Source organism: Macaca thibetana, chromosome 4 (assembly GCF_024542745.1).
Source record: "Macaca thibetana thibetana isolate TM-01 chromosome 4, ASM2454274v1, whole genome shotgun sequence".
In the NCBI taxonomy this organism is placed as follows: domain Eukaryota; kingdom Metazoa; phylum Chordata; class Mammalia; order Primates; family Cercopithecidae; genus Macaca; species Macaca thibetana.
This window is the reverse complement of record NC_065581.1, coordinates 39639057-39659112: the sequence shown is the minus strand read 5'-3', so window position 1 is coordinate 39659112 and position 20056 is coordinate 39639057. Positions and strand designations below refer to the sequence as shown.

Genomic DNA, 20056 nt, shown 5'->3' with positions numbered 1-20056 from the left:
TCCTCTTTCCCCTTTACACATTACTTGTAGTTGAAGTTTTATTTATACTTGACACTGGCTAAAGAACTTTGACTTTCTTGATATTGTTCAATACTAGCTAAAATCTTGTAAGTGTAATGCAAACTATATTAGCTTTGATTTATAACAGTACATTTAAACCCAATCCTCCAAAATCACAGCTAGCCAGTAAAAAAGCTCATGTGTAGCTTTTGATGCCAAAGCCAGTTTCTACAATGCTAATGTTACTCTAGTTTAAAAAAATATAAAAATAAAAATAAATACTATTTTGGTAAGAGCTAAACTGCTGCAAGACAACATTGCATAAATCTTCATGACTTTGGATTTGAAAAAGGTTTCTTAGATATGACACCAAAAACACAAAAGACAAAGTAGATAAATTGGACTTCAGCAAAATTTAAAATGTTTGTGCTTCAAAGAACACCATCAAGAAAATGAAAATACAACCCAAAAAAATGGGAAAAGAAATTTGCAAATCATATATCTGATAAGGGACTAGTATTTAAAACCTAAAATGAACTTTAAAATCAAAAAAATAGACAAATACTCAATTTAAAAATGAGCAAAGGATCTGAATAGATGCTGCTGAAGGAAAGTATGCAAAAGGTTAGTAAGCACATGAAAAGATGCTCAACAATCACCAGCCATTAGGGAAATGAAAACAAAATCAAAAGGAGATATCACCCCACACTCACCAGGAGGGCTATCATAAAAATGACAAACAATAGGCCGGGTGCAGTGGCTCAGGCCTGTAATCCCAGCTCTTTGGGATGCTGAGGTGGATGGGTCACAAGGTCAAGAGATCGAGACCATCCTGGCCAACATGGTGAAACCCCGTTTCTACCAAAAATACAAAAATTAGCTGGGCATGGTGGCGCACGCCTGTAGTTCCAGCTACTCGGGAGGCTGAAGCAGGAGAATCGCTTGAACCCAGCAGGCGGAGGTTGCAGTGAGCCGAGATCATGCCACTGCACTCCAACCTGGCAACAGAGCAAGACTCCGTCTAAAAAAAAAACAAACAACAAACAAAACAAAAAAAAACAGGAAAAGTCTGTAATTTATTTATTATATTATTGATTATAAAAATAAAAATTTTGTACCACAGAAATAGAGTTCATTTTCTCATTGAATACTCAGCTGTTCCACTAATGTCTGTGTAGTTATCTTATAACTCATATTTAATCAGAAAATTGTTGAGGTTAGACTCTAGTCTTTTGCTATTACTAATTGTACTGGGAAAAAATGTCCTTGCATTTATATAATTTCCTGCATTCCCAAAATACATGTCCACAGCCTGCCAAGAAAACCAAAGAAGATGAGTTAATGCAGCTTGCTATTTTAACTGGCTTTCTAAAGAAATTCTCATGTTACTTAACTCTTGCCAAACATTTTAGAAACAATGTGTTAGGATTTGAATATACTTTGATTCGACCTTTGAATCAAAGGTTGAATCAATCACCAACCCTTGATGGTACTTTTTTTTTTTTTTTCTTACTCTGTCGCCCAGGCTGGAGTGCAGTGGCGTGATCTCGGCTCACTGCAACCTCCACCTCCCGGGTTCAAGCAATTCTCCTGCCTCAGCCTCCCGAGTAGCCAGGATTACAGGTGCACACCACCACACCCGGCTTCGTCATGTTAGCCAGGCTGGTCTTGAACTCCTGACCTCAAGTGATCCACCCACCTCGGCCTCCCAAAGTGCTGGGATTATAGGCGTGACCCACCGTGCCCAGCAGGACATTTTAATGTCAGTTTTTGTCTGCCGTTTTCATTTTGTTAGATTTTAGTTTGCCGCACTAGTGAACTTTAATTGAAATAATGCTTTTTGCCTCACAATGTTGACAATCATCTCTACTCGTATTGTACTGTCACCCCACTTTATTAATTTATATCTTATAAATATTCTAGGATAAGTATATTATAATATTTAATGCACAAGATCTATAAAATTACATTAATATTTTTTGAAACTTGCTATTTCATCACTGTCATTATTCAGAAACCTAAATCTGGTTTCTGATAATCTTCTCACTTTTTGCTTTCCATTTCCAATCTTTTCTTTGGTTTGCAAGTCAGCATTTTAATTCTATCAAGAATCAACATATTAACAAATTTTCCCTCAATGCCATGAAGCATAACTGCAGGGATATGTGTATACATATATATATATATATATTTTTTTAAACCAAAAAGCTCCTTCAAATATAATTAGAAAACATAATCTATCTTACCTGCAAATACAGTTTGTCTGCTTTCAATTTACTTTCCAATTTTAGCAACCTCTTTGCCTGTTCTGGTACATCCAACTTCATTTTTATCATGCACTTAGTTTCCCGAACAACTTCCAAAATTTTGGGATCAAAATTAACCAGCAACTTCCCTGTTTCTGGATGTCGCACAAAAAGCGTGGCTTGTAAAGCTACAAATAAATAATGATTGACATTAACTCATTCTGAATTTCCTTTCTGCTTCCAGCTCTGTTTATGTTTCTGTCTTGCCCCCTGGACTACTAACTTCTTGAGGGCAAAGGAAATGTTTTAGGTGCCCCAGATGCTAAGGCACAGCGTCTGGCACATAGTGAATACTCAAAACAAAGATAAATGAATGAAGAGTGTCTGCGAAGCCATAAAATCAGATCCAGGGAGAGAAACATTGACCAAGAATGGTGCTTTGTGCTATGAATTGCAATATTTTTCTGAGAGGGTTGAAGAGATCTATGTTAGTTTATCTTATGGATTATGAGTTGACCCCTGAGAAAGAACCAGAAGATGGTTAGAATCACAAAAGATACCCCACCTCATTTCAAACTCGTTCCCACTCAGACCCCAAACTGTCTTCTTTAAAGAGGTTTATTTAAATTAAATCTCCATCCTGAATTTCTGATAATTAGGCTCAATATCAGTAAGAAATATTTATTAAATACCATTGAGTTGTGAACTCCTAGAATGGAGGGAAGATGTTTTACACTACATCTCACATAAACATCATTCATATAAACAGGCATTTTCAGATATCTATTTTATTATGAATTGAAATACATAGGCCCAAGCAGTTCTTACTGGGTAGCCTTAGATTATTTGTTAGCTTAACACAAAGAACTTCTACAGGCATAATAATAAAACATTTATTATAGACTAGTATATGCTAGTTTGAATTACATCTTGTATTAACAAACACTACTAACATGAGAATTTTATCACAATCACCACATCTTCCAACCTTCACATTGTTTTGTTGAATGTGGCCACATCAAACTTCCAGTAAAATGAAAATAGTTTGTATATCTCTTTGAAGTTAGTTGACTTTTACTCATCAGATAAAATTAGTCTTGATATGGCCCTTAATGATGCAGGTTTCATGATAATTTCAACTTAAAATTTTATCCAACTCATTTAGAATCTGTTTAAGATGTGTTAGAAATCACTTATCCTAACCGAAAACCAAGCACTGCATGCTCTCACTCATAAGTGGGAGTTGAACCATAAGAACACACGGACACAGGGAGGGCAACAGCACACACCAGGGCCTGTTGGGGGGTGGGGAGCAAGAGGAGGGAGAGTATTAGGACAAATACCTAATGCATGCAGGGCTTAACACCTAGATGACGGGTGGATAGGTACAGAAATCCCAGATCTTAAAGTAAAATAAAAATAAATAAATAAATAAATCACTTATCCTATCAAGGAGATTCCAAAAGAACTTTTGAACAGTGAAATGAGCTTGCTTGAAAAGACAAAAAGGTCAACAAGACAACTAAAATGGACCAATAATGACAGCCAGGAATTCTGCTGTGGAACAAAACAAGCATTTCATCCTATGTGAATCACCATCAGAGAAACTTTACAGAGCAACCAACTAAAGGAGGCTGATGCTACATATCTAATTATCACTACAAACTCCTAGGTAGCCAAATACAGTCACATCACTAGGATAAAGGAAGCCTTCCAGAGAAATTTATTTTTCTGAAATGAAATAAAAGACGTTAAAGAATTCTGATGATTTGTTTTATTTGTGAAAAAACATGAAAGAATTCTACTTCGTATTGAAAGTGTGAAAGAATTCTACTTCATATTGTTTGTATGCAACCACTTCTCCTGGGTATCAATCCACTGCAATGAGTATATTGCACCCAATAGGGACCAACTGATATTCTCAACGGGAACAAACTCTTCAGGAAACTTGAGAAAATCATTATTCATCAAGATTGTCTAATGTCTACTTATTGGACATTTTTAAATATTTTAAGAGCCCCCAAGCATGCCTGGCATCATTCTTGGCACTATTAGAAACAGTACAGTACAATTGTTAAGAGAACAGATTTGGGAGCCAGACTATCTGAATTTGAATGAGCTGTGTGATCTTGGGCAAGCCACTTAATGTGTCAGTGCCTCAGTTTTCTCATCTGTAAAACAAGGCTAATAATAGTTCCTTGGAGGGTTGCTGTTAGGATTAAAGTAATTTGCATAATACATGTAACATGCTGAGACAAAGCCTGGCACATGGTGAGCACTGTATGAATGTTAAATGTGACCATTTTTTAAAGGATATCAGATGAAACAGACATAGAGGGTAACATTGGAATGTGTAGGGGACACAGGATAGATTTATAAAGCAGTAAGTGTCATGAGAAAGAGCTACAGATAAAGTGTGGTGATCTCTGGAGGAATTATTATTTTCTGCCAGGAAGAATAAGGAAAGGCTGTATGAAACACGTGACTGTAGAGCTTGTTTTTGAATATGTGCAGATAAGAGAAAGGGTATTGGGGGCAGAAAAACCACCAGGAGAAAAAAAAAATTTAAGTGCACGGCATTGTAGAACCAAAACAAAACTCATATATGCTTCAGTTGTTAAAAATTCTCTTTTGCCTTTTTCCATAGTCTGAGTTTTAAGCTCCTCTCGAAGCTCCTTTGAGAGTTTTGCTCCATAAACAGACTTTCTTTAGAGTCCACAGGGTCCTCCATATAGCACAGCACCCAGAAACAGCTGGCCTGATAAAAGTGGCTTATTAAAGGCTTACCTATGGTTCCTGTTAGGGACGACACCCTGTGGGGGTTGGGGCACTGTCCTCTAGGATGCAGGTATGCTGTGAATCAATGGCCTGTAGATAAGTGCTGTGTCCCCACACAGCTAAAATACATGAGTTCTGGAACCAAGAGGCAGAAGTAGGAGTGATTCCTCTCACCATCATTCCAGCAACCCACCCGCAGAACTGGTGCTTCCTGTGCCTGCAGTGCTGTGCTCTGCTTAGGTGGAGACCCTGGTTTGGGAGGGAGAAACCTTTCTACCAAGGGACACGGTAAGGGGTCCACCAAGATCACAGATAAGAGTTTAGGGCTGAGATTATAACTAAGAGCTTAAGGTTAAGATGAGACAAAGCAGGAATCTGAACTCGCCAACCACTGAGCCTGCACAAAAACAACATCCTGGAGGGCTGGATGATGGCTAAGAACCATCCCGTCTCACATTTAACTCCACCCAAAGCCTTGGCAACACATAAGCCCTCCCCTGAGAGGCACACAGACACAGCGCACTAAAACGCTTCATTTACTGGAGCTCAAATCTGAAATTAAATTCAGTAATAAAAAAAGGGAGAAAGTAAAGGAGGGACACAGCAAGGAAGGGAAGGAGGGAGAGAGGAAGGAAGGCAGGATGCAATTTTTCTCCCCAGAATGGGACTGAGATTTGAATCTATACCATGATACAACTGAATATGAACACCTTCATAAAGTCTGGAGAAATATCCCTTAAGATATTTTTACTTTCAAATACTGTTATTCAGTGGAAAATCCTAAGTATGTCAACTTCAAGGTTATGATCATTTTCGCTTGTAAAATCAGAATATTGTTAACAATTGTAAACAAGTAAACCACTGTAGCATCCCTAAATCTAAATTGTAACTATCCTAAGATTATGTGGAAGGGATGGAAAAAGTTCTCCAGAACTATGAACTCATTCAAAATCACCTAATCCCTACTTTGCAGGCTCACTGCAGTGTTATACACACCGTAATGTAACTGTGAAATTTCTCTGATCCAGGCTGTGTGATAGACCACTTCGAATTCCACCAGCACATAGGAGATCTTGTTATACTGACGGATGACAGCTTTACCGTCCGGACTTGATAAAATGTCTGAGTTTTTCTGTTTTTTTAAGGGAAAAGAAAGATTTACTTTAAAAGATTGCTGAATGCTTTTATATCCAAATAATGAAAGTATTTATATGTAAAATGATATCAAATAATTATGCTACCAGTTTAGATTCTGCCTCACAGTAAAACAGATACGGAAGGCCATATCATCAAGAGGCAGAAGTAGGGAAACGTTATCGGTACATAGAGGGAAGACTGGAAAAGGAAAGAAAGGGTTTAGAGAGAGAGAGGTCTCGAGCCCCACAGCCTGCCCCAGGCATTCAGAGTCTCTACCTCATTTTCTGATCCCATCCCACTGTTTTAGACAAGATATAATTGACTGATGTTCCTTGAACTGTGAGTATCAGGGCAAATTCCTAAATTCCAGCACACAAAAAAAGGTAACCATGTATCAAACAATAAAAATAAAATTTCTTAGCCGGGTGTGGTGGCTCACGCCTGTAATCCCAGTACTTTGGGAGGCTGAGGTGGGTGGATCACGAGGTTGAGGCGGGTGGATCACGAGGTCAGGAGTTCAAGACCAGCCTGGCCAAGATGGTGAAACCCCGTCTCTACTAAAAATACAAAAATTAGCCAGGTGTGGTGGCAGGCACCTGTAATCCCAGGTACTCGGGAGGCTGAGGCAGGAGAATCACTTGAACCTGGGGGGCGGAGGTTTCAGTGAGCTGAGATCACACCACTGCACTCTAGCCTGGGTGACAGAGTGAGATTCCGTCTCAAAAAGATAAATAAATACAATAAAATAAAATTTATTGGCCAGGTGCCGTGGCACACCCCTGTAATCCCAGAACTTTGGGAGGCCAAGGCAGGTGGATCACCTCAGGTCAGGAGTTGAAGACCAGCCTGGCCAACATGGTGAAACCCCGTCTCTCCTAAAAATACAAAAAAATTAGCCAGGCATGGTGGCGGGTGCCTGTAATCCCAGCTACTCCAGAGGCTGAGGCAGGAGAATCGCTTGAACCCAGGAGGCGGAGGTTGCAGTGAGCCAAGACTGCGCCACTGCACTCCAGCCTGGGCGACAAAGCAAAACTCCACATAAATAAATAAATAAATAGTAAAATTTCTTTAGGTAAAAATCAAAAGATTTAGGTTTCGATTCACATATCAAACAGGGCAATCTCTGCCCTCCCACCACAAAGTCAATCAGCAACTGAGTCCCCAGAGTAGGGACTCAGGGTTTTAATTTTTTTTTTAATATTCAGAACAATGACACAAATGATAGCAGCAAAAGAGAAACAACGGAATCTTCATATTTAATAATGCTTAAATAATACAATTACTTGTAAAACTACTGTTTTGTAGTTATGTTGTTCTATAAGCAAAAGACATGAGATCAGGCAAACCAACTCCGCCTTCTGGCTCTGTCTCTTAAATAAAATTTAAGAAAATAACAAGGACAAAGAAAAGACAAACTGGCAGTTTCAGAATGCCAACAGGGCCCAAGACTGTCCTGTTTTTCAGAACTCTAATAATCTTAAGGACACAGAGAATGAATCAACTGTATTATATTCCGCTCTCAGTGGCAGTTCTTCACACAGGAATACACTCTTTGGGTTTATCTCCACCTTCATTGAGTATGTATCAGTGATCTATCTACCCATACACAGAAGTAAGCTTCCGTGCCAGGCCTGTACTTCACTATGTTTTCAAATTTTTTATTTTTATTTTTTTAAAGGCTTTACAAAGTGTCCTGTGTTATTAAAAGACATAAAATTATAAGATTCACTGACTTTGAGGTAACTGTAATTAGACTGGCTTATCTACTAAACCTGAAGGAATTGACTTTGTCTCTCTCAAGTATATTTACAAACTAAATTTTCCTTGCCTGGTAGAAGAATTGGCTCTTCGTTGGCTACTTTAGTGGACACGATATTACAGGATACAATATATTTGTTATATTAAAACCACCAAAATCCATATATTAAAATTTAATTATTGGCTTACAAAGAAATAATTGATGGGCTCACTTATCCGGCGATAGAGCTGCCTCACCCAGAGTATTTTTCCTGCTATAGGGGGCATGTTGCGAGCAAGGGGGGGGTCGTCTTTCTGAGAGTGATAAAGCTGTAATTAAAAATCTGGTGTTAATGTTTGAATTCAATACAAGGGAGAAGGCAAAAAAATATATACAGTTACCTTTGTATTGTTTCATCATTATTCACATTTTATATACAGTAGGTAGTTAATAAATATGTAAACGCACATCCGAGGTAACCTGAGACTTTGAAACAATGATGTTGCCCATATACGACACTTAATTTTCTCTTCACCTTTATTTCCTATTACATGTATTTTTTTTTCTGCCCTTATCCCAAAGTTCAAGGAGGTATTCAAAAGGAGCACAGAGCTGCATAATATTAGTATCTGTCATAATAGTATCTAGAGCCCATATTTCTATAGGTAAAAATACTCACTTAAACGTGCTTTGCTATACACACACCAGAAAACGGTCACAATAAGATAGTTTTTTTTTAACTTTTATTTTTAAGTTCAGGGTTACCTGTTTGTTTGTTATTAGGCAAACTCGTGTCATGGGGATTAGTTGTACAGATTTTTTCATCACCCAGGTGTTAAACTTAGTGTCCATTAGTTACTTTTTCTGATCCTCTCCCTTCTCCCACCCTCCAGTAGGCCCCAATGTCTACTGTTCCCTTCTTTGTGTCCATGTGTACTCAGTGTTTAGCTCCCACTTATAAGTGAGAACATGTGGTATCTGGTTTTCTGTTCCTGCTCTAGTTGGCTTAGGATAATAGCCTCTAGCTTCATCCATATTCCTGCAAAGGACATGATCTTGTTCTTTCTTATCTACCACCTTTTCTTTATCTAGTCTACCACTGATGAGCACTTGGGTTGATTCCATGTCTCTGCTATTGTGAACAGTGCTGCAAGGAACATATGCGCATGTGTGTCCTTATGACAGAGCGATTTATATTCCTTTGGGTACATACTCAGTAATGACAAAAACAAGCAATGAGGAAAGGACTTCTTATTCAATAAATGATGGTGGGATAACTGGCAAGACGGTTCAGAGCAAAGAGGTGTAAATCTGGCTGTCCAGCAATATATACTGTCAAGCACCTTCCCATCCAAAAGGGAGTGTCAATGCTCCTTAGCAGTGAAAGAATCACTCTGAAAAGCTTGGCATGAGACAATGATGGCAAATATTTTCAGATTTTTTTCTTTTTGTGCTAATGTACCGTTTTATTTGTAAACATGCCACTTGCCTTCTTAGTAGCATCGAGTTCAGCCACATAGTACTGAAGAATACGCTCAATTGTGTGGTTTATTTCTGATCGAAGACAGGGAATGTTCAGCTTCTGAAATCTGAAAGCAATTGAAGCTGAATAATTAAAAACTAAATGAGAAATATACTTAAGAACTGCTGTCATAGTAAATATCCATTCATTCATTTGACAGATATTCATACCAGCCCTCATTCATTGTCCTAGGATAAAGCAATGAACAAGATAGGAGGTACAGTCCTAGCTCTCCTGGAACCTACAATTATCTTATGGAAAAGACAGACATCTGTCAAGAGTAACAAAAATAATTATTTAAATTACAAATGGGTCAGAAATGCCTATAACTAAGAGAGACCTAGACAAGTCTGGGGATTCAAGTAAGATAAGAGAAAATGACAAATGGATTACACGATGAGTGAGGAAATGGTTTAGCAAAGATGGAAGAGAACACATTGACTCACCTTCTGCCAGTGTTAATTCCATGTAATTCCATATAACCATAATCATAAAAACAACTTTGTCAGCTAAATGTCACTTCCATTCAGAGACTGAATGACACATAGGAAATACTAAAAACTACAACATTCTGGTAATAAAATGAATTGACACCAGCATACTACAGGTAAAAAGAGAGAGACAGAGACAGAAAGAGACAGAGAGAGAGAGAGACAGAGACAGAAGTCGCCAAGAAAATGGTACCTGCTATCTGTGCAGTACTGTCACGTGTCAAAATCATGTTATTTCTGTTTTGACTTTTTTTACAATGGTCTCACCAGGTCTCCATCATTACAGCCGTGGTACTAGGCAAAGCCAGACCCAACCCTAGATCCGCTGGCTCTCAGGGAAGAGCTCCACAAGCATTCCTGACATAGGTCTTGAGCCCTCTCTGTGCTGAAAGGGAAAGGCTTCTAGTCCCGCTTAGTCCTCTAATCTGGGATTCCCCGCCCTTTGAGAGAGTAGTGCTCTTAGGATGGAGGGAAAGGAAGCTAAAGGAGAGAAGATTTCAGCTGCTCATACCACAAAAAAATGTGGGGGACAGATAACTCAGTGATATGAATATGTTATTTGGCTTGGTTGTAGTAACCATTTCACTACATATATAAAACTATCACGTTGTACATCTTAAGCATACACAATTCTTTTTTTTTTTTTTTTTTTTTTTTTTTTTTTTTGAGACGGAGTCTCGCTCTGTAGCCCAGGCTGGAGTGCAGTGGCCGGATCTCTGCAAGCTCCGCCTCCCGGGTTCACGCCATTCTCCGGCCTCAGCCTCCCGAGTAGCTGGGACTACAGGCGCCCGCCACCTCGCCCGGCTAGTTTTTTTGTATTTCTTAGTAGAGACGGGGTTTCACCGTGTTAGCCAGGATGGTCTCGATCTCCTGACCTCGTGATCCACCCATCTCGGCCTCCCAAAGTGCTGGGATTACAGGCTTGAGCCACCGCGCCCGGCCCACAATTCTTTTTTAAGGTGCAGGAGCCCTTAGGAGGGAAAATGGAAAGTTTTGGAATCTATTACTCTTAGATAATCTCACTTTCAGAAATTCTTTCAGTATGTAGCAGTAAATATTATTTGTTCCCTTTCCAACAATACCTATAAAATTAACCCCCAACATATTACATGGCTGGGGGCAGGGAGGGGAAACATGAGAAATAATTTCATTTTCTTGTTGAAAGACTTTCTGCTACCAAAAAAGTTCAATTAGAACATATCATTCTTTGTTTCAAATTTTTACCAGTCTATTTAGTGGTAATTGAAAGGTTTATGTTTGTAAGTTTTAAGGTTTATGTAGGAGAGATTTCCAACAACATTTTAATTTGAAATTGTATTTTCAGATTTAAAGTTATCCCCCCTAGAAACTACACTGCTTAAAGTGTTACGAATACCTTTGAAGTAGCTGAAGAGCCTGCTGAGAAGATAAGATTTTCCCAAAACTACTGTTCATAAATGCCTGTATTTGTACCTAAAATAAAATATTAATATTTAAATGATTTTTGGTGTTAAAGAGATTGGTTTTGTTTAACAACAGTTAATGCCTTTCCTACAGAATTAAGATAGCCTCAAGCCTCAAACACATCTACCATCTAAGTATCAAGAACTGCATCGTCCAGTATGATGGACTTTGGCCACATGTGGCTACTGAGCACTTGAAATGTCACTACGTAGAAGCAAGATGTCTGTAAATGTAAAATACATGCCAGATTTCAAAGACTTAGTACAAAAAAGAGAATACAATATATCTCATTAATGATTTTATATTAATGACCTCTTAAAACATTTAACACATTGGGTTGAATAGAGTATTAAAATTAATTTCACCTGCTTCTTTTTACTTTTATTCATGTGACTACTAGAAAAATTAAAGTGACATGTGGTTTGCCTTTGCAGGTTATTACCAATTGGATATTTCTGATCTAGAGAATTTACAAAAGGAGTGAAGGTGCCTTACAAGCATTTTTCTTTGGGATATATAGAACTTCAGGTAGAACAGTGTAATGACGCTATAGACACCAGGGTCAGCAGATGTCATTTTCTGACATTGCTGCTCTCAGAAACCTCTTTGCTACTGCTAAGGAAGTACAAGAAGTAGAAAATGTTCTTTCAAGAGTCCCACCATTGGCCTAGAGTGGTGGCTCATGCCTGTAATCTTAGCACTTTTGTAGGGGGAGATGGGAGGATTGCTTGAGGCCAGGAGTTGAAGACCAGCCTGGGCAACATAGCAAGAACCTGTCTATATAAAAATAAAAATAAATAAATAAATATTCCCACCACCCCTAACAGTGAACTCCAAACTCCCGGTACCCAAAAGACGGAACTGAACCATTCTTTGCAAATCATTTGTATGTACGGATCATATTGGTATGGTCTATTAATATATACCACACCCATGAATCAAACATTGGAAAAGGAAGAAAAATTAAAACACTGATGCCTCAAGTAAATTATTTAACTATTAAAAGGTTAATATTGTTCTAAATTTACTGAAAGCTAAAAGTTGAATCTAAGACCACAATAAAGCCTTTATAACATATGATCTTTCTCAATAAATCATAAAAATAATTTAAGAGATAACAAGTTTTTCAAAACTTCCCATTGCCATAAAGATTTAACTTTCGAAGCATTTTGGAAGCAAACTCCACCCTACCTAACCAGCCAAACACTAAAAGTAATAATTAAAATATAATATATCTTAGCATCAAAGAGTCTAACTTTCAAAAACTGAAAGGAAATCTATGCCAAAAACAAAATGTGTTATCGTTAGAGTGGTAGAATTTTAGGATCTTTCTTACGTATTTATATTGCCCAGGTTACATGTAATGTAGTTTTTAAAGAATTTTTTAAATACATGAGGAAAACATCTGATTTTTCTCACTTTCATGGCAAGGATGTCAGACTCAAAAAGTGTACAAAGTGTATTCTTATCCCTGCTTGTGTCTCCAGGAAATTCTGCAGCAAGAGGAGACATTCCTTTGGGCTAAACGTAGGTTAACAGTAGTTTCAGTTAACAGGAGAGAGTAACTGAGGTCATATAGCCCAAAAGGTGAGAGAAAAACATCTTACAGTCTCATCTGACATACTTTCTGACTACCTGTCATCCATCTGGTGTCCCTTAATCTATGACACACAGGATATGAACGCCTCTTCAGAGCTGCCCTCTATAGCAGCAGAGAGAACGGAGGCATAAAGCATAAGGCCACAGGGAGAGTGATCCATCTTCCTAATCTGTTCTCAAATCTGATCACACTTGATAAAGAATAACGTTTACAAATTCTCTCTTGAGCTGGAAAAATAATATTGGCTCCTTAGCACAAGAATCAAATACAAATTTTAATGTAAATTAAAAATGAGACCAGGTGCAGTGGCTCATACCTGTAATCCCAGCACTTTGGGAGGCTGAGGTGGGTGAATCACCTGAGGTCAGGAGTTCAAGACCTGCCTGGCCAATATGGCGAATCCTGTCTCTACTAAAAATACAAAAATTAACTGGGTGTGGTGGCACGTGCCTGTAATCTCAGCTACTCAGGAGGCTGAGGCAGGAGAATCACTTGAACTTAGGAGGTGGAGGTTGCAGTGAGCCGAGATCACTCCACTATACTCCAGCTTGGGTGACAGAGTAAGACTCCATCTCAAAAAAAAAAAAGAATCCTAGCTATAAAAGCCCTTTGGGCTTCTAGTTATTCTCTGATGTCTTTTATTGAATATGCTCATTATTCATTAAAAAAACAAAACCTTTAATGGAGTAGTTTAAAACTTACACTGCAAATATGTTTGATCAATATGAAAGAGGAACTTAAAATAAATCATAAATATAGAAACACCATATGTGAATATTTACAAAAAGTACTGGATAGTACTATCGACTACTTTTCAGCTTTACTAAGTAAAAATAAGGTATAATTACTTACCTCTAAACTATTGATTTTTGTCATGAATTCTAAGAAATCTGTGTCAAACTCTGTCCTTCTTGGATCCAGAATGTCATATTGCTTTTTCTTAACCCCTTGGTAAATATTTCTGAATTTTATTGCCATAATATCTATTCCTTCTATGGTAGAATTACTCAAGGTTGAATATGTTTGCACAACAGTTATCATTTCTGTAATCTTAAAAAGAGAAATGTTATTTTGCTTTTTTAAATGAGATAGTAGGCAACTTCCCTAAAATAAGCTCTTAATGATGAATCATTGATATAAAACACAAACCATTAAACAGAACCTGGAATAATTTAGCTAAAACCAACCAGAGGAGATAAAACAGAAGACGAATCTCTGTCATCCGTCATTCTTACTTCTTAGACTAAGACAGAAGATGTTATATCATATCCAGAGAGAGTTCACAATCTTTTTCAGAGTTTAATCAATCACCTTTTCTTTCAAGGTTGGTGGGGAACTTGACTAAATAGCTTCATCCTGCGGTCTCTTGAGGATTTTCTGAAAATCATTTCACTGGATTACTGGACTCAGAAGCTCTACCCTGCTTTTTGGCCCTAACTGTAGTTCTGACAACTAACATTGGCACATATCCACCTGTGTTCCCTCTTTGACACCTGCGTTCAGGTAAAAGACTGGCCCAAGAAGCTTGAATAATAGCAGCAATCATTCCTGACCCATGATGAGACCTGGGAAACCCTCACAATGGACTTTATTTCAGAAATGGCTGCCTTTGTCCCAACCTAACACCACCTACTTCACCAAAACAAACAAACAAAAAACTCACGTCCACAGGCTACTCCTTACTCTTCCCCATTTTGACTTCTGCTTTAGAGAACAATGCTGAATGCTCTCCAGGGCTGGCCCCTTTGTCCAATGGCCAGAAAGGAAATAAACCTGTTTTCAGAGAATCTTCCAAATACCACACACACCATAAAGACACCACCACTGATCCTCCTACACAGCCAGCAGAATTCACATGAATCCCCATGTATGGTCACCCAGAAGGACTATTTTCAAAGCAACTGTTGCTCTTACTCCACTATTTTCATACACTTCCAAAAACTATTATCATCCTAGAAGCCACTGCAAATGTGGAGGAAATACAGGCCACTAGGATTTACAGCATGTTGCGCATGCTCTATATAAACACAGGAACTATCTGAGTCTCCTCCTAACACATGTGCTCCACTCAACTACTTTAAAGAGCAAAAAGCAAACTACTACTGGCTTGCTCTGTTATTCTAACCTGCTAAGACTGTTTCCTGTACCCTTACCTCATTACTCTACCACCTGGCTCCAACAGCCAGAGACCGGGACAAAATTCCTGTCACTAACATGTCCTCTATTTTGTTGATTGGTTGGATGAGGGGTCATCTGAGGCAGACATGGTGGTCAGTCCCATGCTTGCCCTTCAAACTTAGCCAGTGGACCCTCTGTCCCCATACCACACAGAGCAACATAAAGCCAGCTGTGGGAATCAACCAAGACCATGCTCCTGGCTAGTTTGTCCTGGCCCTGGCTTTTTCAACATCTCTCTATCAATGTTCAATCACTCAGTACTCACCACCAATATATAGTCTTTCCTCCGGCTCACCAACCTTGCACCCTTTCCAGTTCTCAACTTGCTATGATTCCCTCATGTCAGCGTCACCATGAGTGGAGACCCTACCTCACGTACTAGCTCCAGATCCTCAAATCTCCCCCAGCAATACCAGCTCTCCACCTTTTCTCTTCTCTCCCACAAATGTTCAGGGTGAGAAGAAAACAAAACTGAAGATAGAGCTCTGGGAAACACCAATATTCACCAACATTTACATGGCAGGAAGAGGAAGAAGCAAAGACTATTGCACACATTTCATTCTGGCTATTTAGGACTCAATGCACCATCAAGTCTATACCTGTCATAAAAATGTGTGTTTCAGACATCCTAACACTGACATACTAGAGCCTTCTTCACTTACTCCTCGAAGGGCCCCAACATATCTGTCTAACTCTGAAATCTCAGCTCTCCAACCCCAACCTCAGTCTTGTCTGCCCTTTGACTTTGTCACTTGGTCATTCCGACTTCAAAGCTCAGCTTTCCCTAATAGGCTCTTAGTGCACCCTTCTGGCTCTCCTCTTCATCTATGTAAGAGTTCACAAGGGTAGTCAAACAGTGGCCCCTTCCATACCCCATTCATCAGAGGAAGCCAACCTAGGCAGCTCAGTAACCATCTCTTGTGGATTATGTAAATCCTGGACACACTTCAGGGTTAAGTTTGACAGCCCCACCTTTGAGAGTGGACACTGATATCCACTAATTATCCAATGGGAAAGATGCCAGTCTGTCAAGGGGTTCTTAGTACAAGGGAGTTGGGACAACCTAGCAATCAGGATGCATTTCAGGTAAAGCCTCTAGGGGGTGCTACCTCAGCTCTGGTTGCTGAGCACTTGTGGCTTGAAGTTGTATTCTTCAAACCAGAGGCATGGCTTCTCCAGAGACCAGAGTGGGTGCAGCTGATGCAGCTGGTCATTACAGACCACTTCCTCTAGCATCAGAGGAATTCCTGGGCTGCTATTTCACAGATGGATGACCATTCTATCAGCATTAGACCCACCCCCAAACACTAATAAGCTTGAGTCCTGAAACTACCAATTTCAAAACAGCACCCAGGTTGGCAAGGGTTCTGGCTCCTGGAAAATAAGGGTAACCGAGACCCACCTCCAGGTTTATGCTCTAGTGGAGTCAGAACATTAAGCATCTTTGTCCTAATCATGCCTATAATTCCGCACTTTGGAAGGCTGAGGAAGGAGGACTGCTTGAGGCCAGGAGTTCAAAACCAGCTCATCAACATAGCAAGACCCCATCTCCACAAACACACACACACACACAAAATTAATTAGCTAGGCATGATTGTACATGCCTGCAGTCCCAGCTACTCAGGAGGCTGAGGAGTTCAAAGCCAAGTGAGCTATGATCACGCCACTGCACTCCAGCCTGAGTAAAACAACAGGACCCCATCTCAACTTTTTTAATTTAATAAATAAAAATAAAATGTTTTTTAAAATCTATTATGCATAAAACAGCCCCATACAACAGTTCCTTAGATATGACATCAAAAACACAAGGAAAACAAAAGAAAAATGTGATACATTGAACTTCATTAAAATTTAAAACTATCGTACTTCAAAGGACACCATCAAGAAAGTGAAAAGATAACCCAAAAATAAGAGAAAATACTTGTAAATCATATATCCGATAAGGAAGTTATACCCAGCATATATAAAGAACTCTTACAACTCAACAAAAAAAGACAAATAACTCAGTTAAATATATGCAAAGAATTTGAATAGATGTTTTTTCAAAGAAGATATACAAATGGACAAAAGCACATGAAAAGATGCTCCACATCATTAGCGATCAGGGAAGTGCAAATCAAAACCTCAAGGAGATACCACTTCATACCCAGTAGAATGGCTAAATTCAAAAGGACAGGTAATAACAAGTGTTGGCAAGGATGTGAAGAAATCATAAACCTCATACTTTGCTGGTTAGTTGGGATTATCAACAAAAAGTTAAACATGGATTGCCATATGACCTAGCAATTCTGCTTCTGCACATATACCCAAGAAAAATGACAACACATGACTATACAAACTCTTGTACACAAATGTTCATAGCAATATTATTCATAATAGCCAAAAAGAGGAAATAATCGTAATGTCCATAAACTGATGAGTAGAAAAATAAACTGTGATATTATCCGTACAATGGAATATTCTTCAATGATGAATGGAATGAGGTTCTGAAAAATGGTATAATACAAAAAATTAGCCAGGCGCAGTGGCAAGCGCCTGTAGTCCCAGCTACTCGGGAGGCTGAGGCAGGAGAATGGCGTGAACCCAGGAGGCAGAGCTTGCAGTGAGCAGAGATCACGCCACTGCACACTCCAGCCTGGGTGACACAGCGAGACTCTGTCCAAAAAAAAAAAAAAAGTATAATATAGATGAGCTTTGAAAACATTATGCTAGTGAAAGTAGCCACAAAAGACCACATATTGTATGATTCCACTTATACAAAATGTCCAGAATAGGTACATCTATAGAGACAGTAGATCAGTGGTTGCTTAAAACTGGGGAGAGGAGAGAATGGGGTATGACTGACAATGGACACAAGGTTTCTTTTAGTGGGAGTAAAAATGTTCTAAAATTAGATTGTGGTAATGACTGCACAGCCCTGTGAATATCCTAGAAAACACTGACTTGTACAGTTTAAGTGGGTAAATAGTATAGTATATTAATTATGTCTCAATAAAGCTGTTAAAGAAACAAATTTAAAAACACAGCATCAAAGAAGTATGTATGAAGGATCCCACTCAGCAACTTGGTTCTGTTCATTACTCATACTTTCCTGTCCTGGCTTGATCAGGAAGTTACTAATAAAAATAGGCTTCCAAACATGTCTAGGTCTTCAACCTACATAATGTCCCTCATTACTTTCCAACAAATGATGAACAAGATTCTAAATACTAGCAGGATCCAGGGAACTAGCGAAGTTGGGGGAAGAATACCTAAATGAGATCTTTACATACTTTTCAAAGGATGACTCCAAGAAGTCGCTGATACGGGCTGGCCTATATCCCCCAAAATAATGTCACTCCTTCCCAACCAGTCCTAATAAATGAATCAAACCTATGTCTGCCCAGCAAAGATATCACCCACACAATGTTTATGTATACACCATATAAACTGGCTCAGAAAGACGACATGCTTACACATCCAGAGATTCCACAACTACTGACTACTACCAGGCTTTGCAGGTATTTCACCTCACACTTTTTTTCAGCCTAGTATAACTGTTAAGAGCAGAGCCTTTTAAGTTGAAGTTCCACAGGCAGAGGTAAATTGAGGTCTTGAGAGATGTGGAAGTTGACCATAGCGCTTGTGTTACTGGCAGAAGGCAGTAACCAGGAATGAAAAAATAAGTTATAATAAAATGCAGTGACCTGTGAGTAACATTAGATGAGTCATAACAATAGTGAGACAAGAGATCAGGAACAATAATTCTCAATGGCACTACATAAAGTACAAAATCACCAAAAAGGTGTGGTGTGGAGTGGGGTATGACGACTGCATAATGCTTACCTTCTCCAGTCTTTTGCAAAAAGCTTCAAATTTTCCAAATATATACATTTCTGAAACCTCAAAAGATTTTTCCCCTGAGGATTCTAAAATCTGCTTCCTTGTTTTATGAAAAGATGTCTGATATTCCTTGAAGAGAAAAATGCAGTCCTACGAGAAAAGTAAAAGAAACGCGGAAAAGAAAGCGAGATATTTGTTCAGGAATCGAAAATTCAAAAACTCTACCCTCACACAGAACTGATCAAACTGTGAAAATCTGTATAGTTTTTTTTATTTATACCATATTTTCATCCTCATTTCAACCTCACTTTTCTTCATCCTCACTGTTTTCCTTTAACTCTTATCCTACATCAAAGCACACCATATACTATTTGTTTTTACATTTTCATGACTAATTAGAACTCCCAAGAGGTCCAGAAATTATCTATCAAGATCTCTCTATTCAGTTCGCATCCACCTTAGAATAAGCATTCTTTATGCACAGGTATATAAAATATGAAGTTTCTGTCATACAAAGCTATCATCTGACAATCATTTTTCCAAAAGAAGGTCATAAAGTCTTTGATGAGTACATTGCTGAAATCTTAATTATTTGCCTACAGATATACTGGTCTAGTTTGTGAATGTAATAGAAATAAAAAAGAGAATATGGTTGCTGGGTACAGTAGGAATTAACTATCATGTCAAGCTAACATTTCCTAAACACCAAATCTTTTTTTTAATGTTAAACTTTTTTGAAACCATCAATAGCCAGCCAAATCTTTACCATAACGCCATTTCTCAGATTCTGACTCTTCTGCCTCCTCTCACCCATATAAGAACCCTTAAACATTGGGCCCACTTCGGTAATCCCCATATCAGCTGATCGGCACTTTAATTCCATCTGCAACCTTAATTACCCCTTGCCATATGTAACATAACCTATGGATATGTTCTGAGGATAAGCACACAGACATCTTTGGGGACCGTTATTCTGCCCACTGAAGCCACTAAATCAGAATTTCTGCAAGTGAGACTCAGAAATCTACATTTTTAACTAGTTCTCCTATAGTGATTCCTATAAATATTCAGATTTGAGAATAACTGGTCTCATTCTTTCCT

General features: G+C 38.6%; 3 protein-coding genes across 4 annotated transcripts in view; 2 read left to right on the top strand and 1 right to left on the bottom strand.

The window, feature by feature from the left end:
* Positions 1 to 20056, top strand: part of BTBD9 (BTB domain containing 9) — an 820757-nt gene that overhangs the window by 184761 nt on the left and 615940 nt on the right. The gene's annotated exons all lie outside the window — the stretch shown is intronic.
* Positions 1 to 20056, top strand: part of GLO1 (glyoxalase I) — a 453994-nt gene that overhangs the window by 333181 nt on the left and 100757 nt on the right. The gene's annotated exons all lie outside the window — the stretch shown is intronic.
* Positions 1 to 20056, bottom strand: part of DNAH8 (dynein axonemal heavy chain 8) — a 314177-nt gene that overhangs the window by 242423 nt on the left and 51698 nt on the right. For both annotated transcript variants that reach the window (XM_050787538.1, XM_050787537.1), the window contains exons 12-18: positions 18959 to 19105; positions 13808 to 14005; positions 11288 to 11364; positions 9389 to 9488; positions 8109 to 8228; positions 6021 to 6156; positions 2247 to 2434 (exon numbers count right to left, since the gene is read on the bottom strand). In XM_050787538.1, coding sequence (XP_050643495.1) covers positions 2247 to 2434; positions 6021 to 6156; positions 8109 to 8228; positions 9389 to 9488; positions 11288 to 11364; positions 13808 to 14005; positions 18959 to 19105 — 966 coding nt within the window. The remainder of the gene's footprint in view (positions 1 to 2246; positions 2435 to 6020; positions 6157 to 8108; positions 8229 to 9388; positions 9489 to 11287; positions 11365 to 13807; positions 14006 to 18958; positions 19106 to 20056) is intronic.